The sequence below is a fragment of the Sinocyclocheilus grahami genome, unplaced genomic scaffold (genome assembly GCF_001515645.1).
Source record: "Sinocyclocheilus grahami isolate Dianchi unplaced genomic scaffold, SAMN03320097.WGS_v1.1 scaffold1193.1, whole genome shotgun sequence".
Classification (NCBI taxonomy): Eukaryota; Metazoa; Chordata; class Actinopteri; order Cypriniformes; family Cyprinidae; genus Sinocyclocheilus; species Sinocyclocheilus grahami.
The window spans coordinates 109,397-111,192 of record NW_015506372.1 but is presented as its reverse complement, the minus strand read 5'-3'; the positions used below and the strand labels follow the sequence as shown (position 1 = coordinate 111,192).

At 38.8% G+C, this 1,796-nt stretch overlaps 1 protein-coding gene across 1 annotated transcript in view; it reads right to left on the bottom strand.

The window, feature by feature from the left end:
* Positions 1-1,796, bottom strand: part of LOC107567865 (ubiquitin carboxyl-terminal hydrolase 14-like) — a 14,719-nt gene that overhangs the window by 6,639 nt on the left and 6,284 nt on the right. Inside the window, exons 2-3 of the mRNA XM_016253639.1 lie at positions 762-907; positions 639-671 (exon numbers count right to left, since the gene is read on the bottom strand). Coding sequence (XP_016109125.1) covers positions 639-671; positions 762-907 — 179 coding nt within the window. The remainder of the gene's footprint in view (positions 1-638; positions 672-761; positions 908-1,796) is intronic.

Below are 1,796 nucleotides of genomic sequence, written 5' to 3'. Positions count from 1 at the left end.
TGTAGTCAACAATGAGCATAATAAGACCAGGTACATGTATTAAAGGGGTCATATGATGTTGCTAATCGGCCGGAGCGACGATTCAAAAACATGAAAACCCATTATAAACGAAGCATTCGTTGCATCCAGTGGGGACATAATTATGGATTATAATGACTTATACTGTCTTTTTACGCGTTGCGTTGCATCGCGCAGCGTAAACATAAAACCATGTCTGCATTTGTGATCGGAGAAATGACAAACAACAAGCGCTACTCTACACTGCTCAAAAAACTCGCTTTAAATATAAAAATATATAAAAACTCTTTAAATATAAAAAACGGGTAGGCGTGGCAGAGTCTTAACTTTTATAAAGAATATCTCTTTGGATTTGAGACTTTAGTCTTTGCAACTTAACAGATCTTCTTTATGCACCAAGAGCTTGTAACACTCCAAAGAGAAAGGACAATTTTAAATCGCATCATATGAACACTTTAAGGACTAAAAAGGATAAACGTTCATTTTTTTAAGGCATACTTTTGGACAAACGCATTTGGAGCCCATTATTCACTTTTTAACCAATAACCGCTGAATTCGGATTACAGGACAAAACTTAATTTTCAGATTCTTCCAGAAAACAGGTTTAGCCATATACTTACATTTTTCAACTTGATGTTGCCCCACTCGTCATCCTGGTGAACAAAAGTCAAATGCGTCAGACACCTGCAATAACAGAGGACAGCACATTTCGAATGCTCTCGATTACGGTTCGCATCCAGTACCTTCAGCGTTCCACCTTTCATCATGACTTTCTGTCTCTCTGGCTGAACCCCCGTTAGAGCGAAAAGCTGGGCTTTGAACACCATGGGCGGCTCCTCTGTATTCAGCTCCACCGCATCAAACTTCTCCTTCCCCCATTTCACATTCACTATCAGATTCCAAAATCAAGAAGGCACATCAGTGACACAACAAAATCTGCACATAGAGAAAGACATATGCATAGTTTTATTAAACCAGGGGGTTTCAAACCATCCCGGTCTCCACAGGACAGCTCATTTTAGCGGTCTGCATTGAATGAACTCATCAGTTCAGTACTGCATAACCTAAGCTGGGTGTGTCCAGTGGACTTTTTCACAATTATCAACAGTCAATAATTAATAATTGAACACCACCGAAATTGATCAATTGTGACCTGAGAGGGCGTTTCTAATACAAGGTCTGAAGGAGAGATGAAAAAACTGCTGTAATCAATCTTTCTAGTTTTTCTTTTGCAAAGTTGTGGAAACAACGTTAGCTTAGATTTGTCTAATTTTGCTACTGGAGACAATTGCACTACCAAAAACACATTTGCCGATTCATCACGATACTAGCTGACCCATCTCTGAAGGATTTTGCTTCTGAAAACGCTGAAATGTGAAGAAAATACATCCAAATTAGTGTAGTACATCATGTGAGGCTCCACCTGCTTTAAAACGGACAGCTCGCCCAAAAATGAAAATTCAGTAATCTTCCACTCACCTTCATGTCTTTATAAACAATACGATTGTTACTTCTGCTTGCTTGGGATATTATATTCCTAGCATAATGGCCTGAAACGGCACATCCACACTTCATTTATAAACCATGTTGGATTGCAAAAACTGGCCAGCCAGAAAGAAAAGGAAGAAAAGAAAAACACTTTCATTTTGTGCTGCTCTTCATATTAAACTAACATACGGCTTCCAAAGACCTTTTTTCCCCCCATTTCTGCCCATTCTTTACAAATAAGCAGCTTTAACATTCTGCAAATCATGTTCTAAGAATGAAAGGAGGTAGTG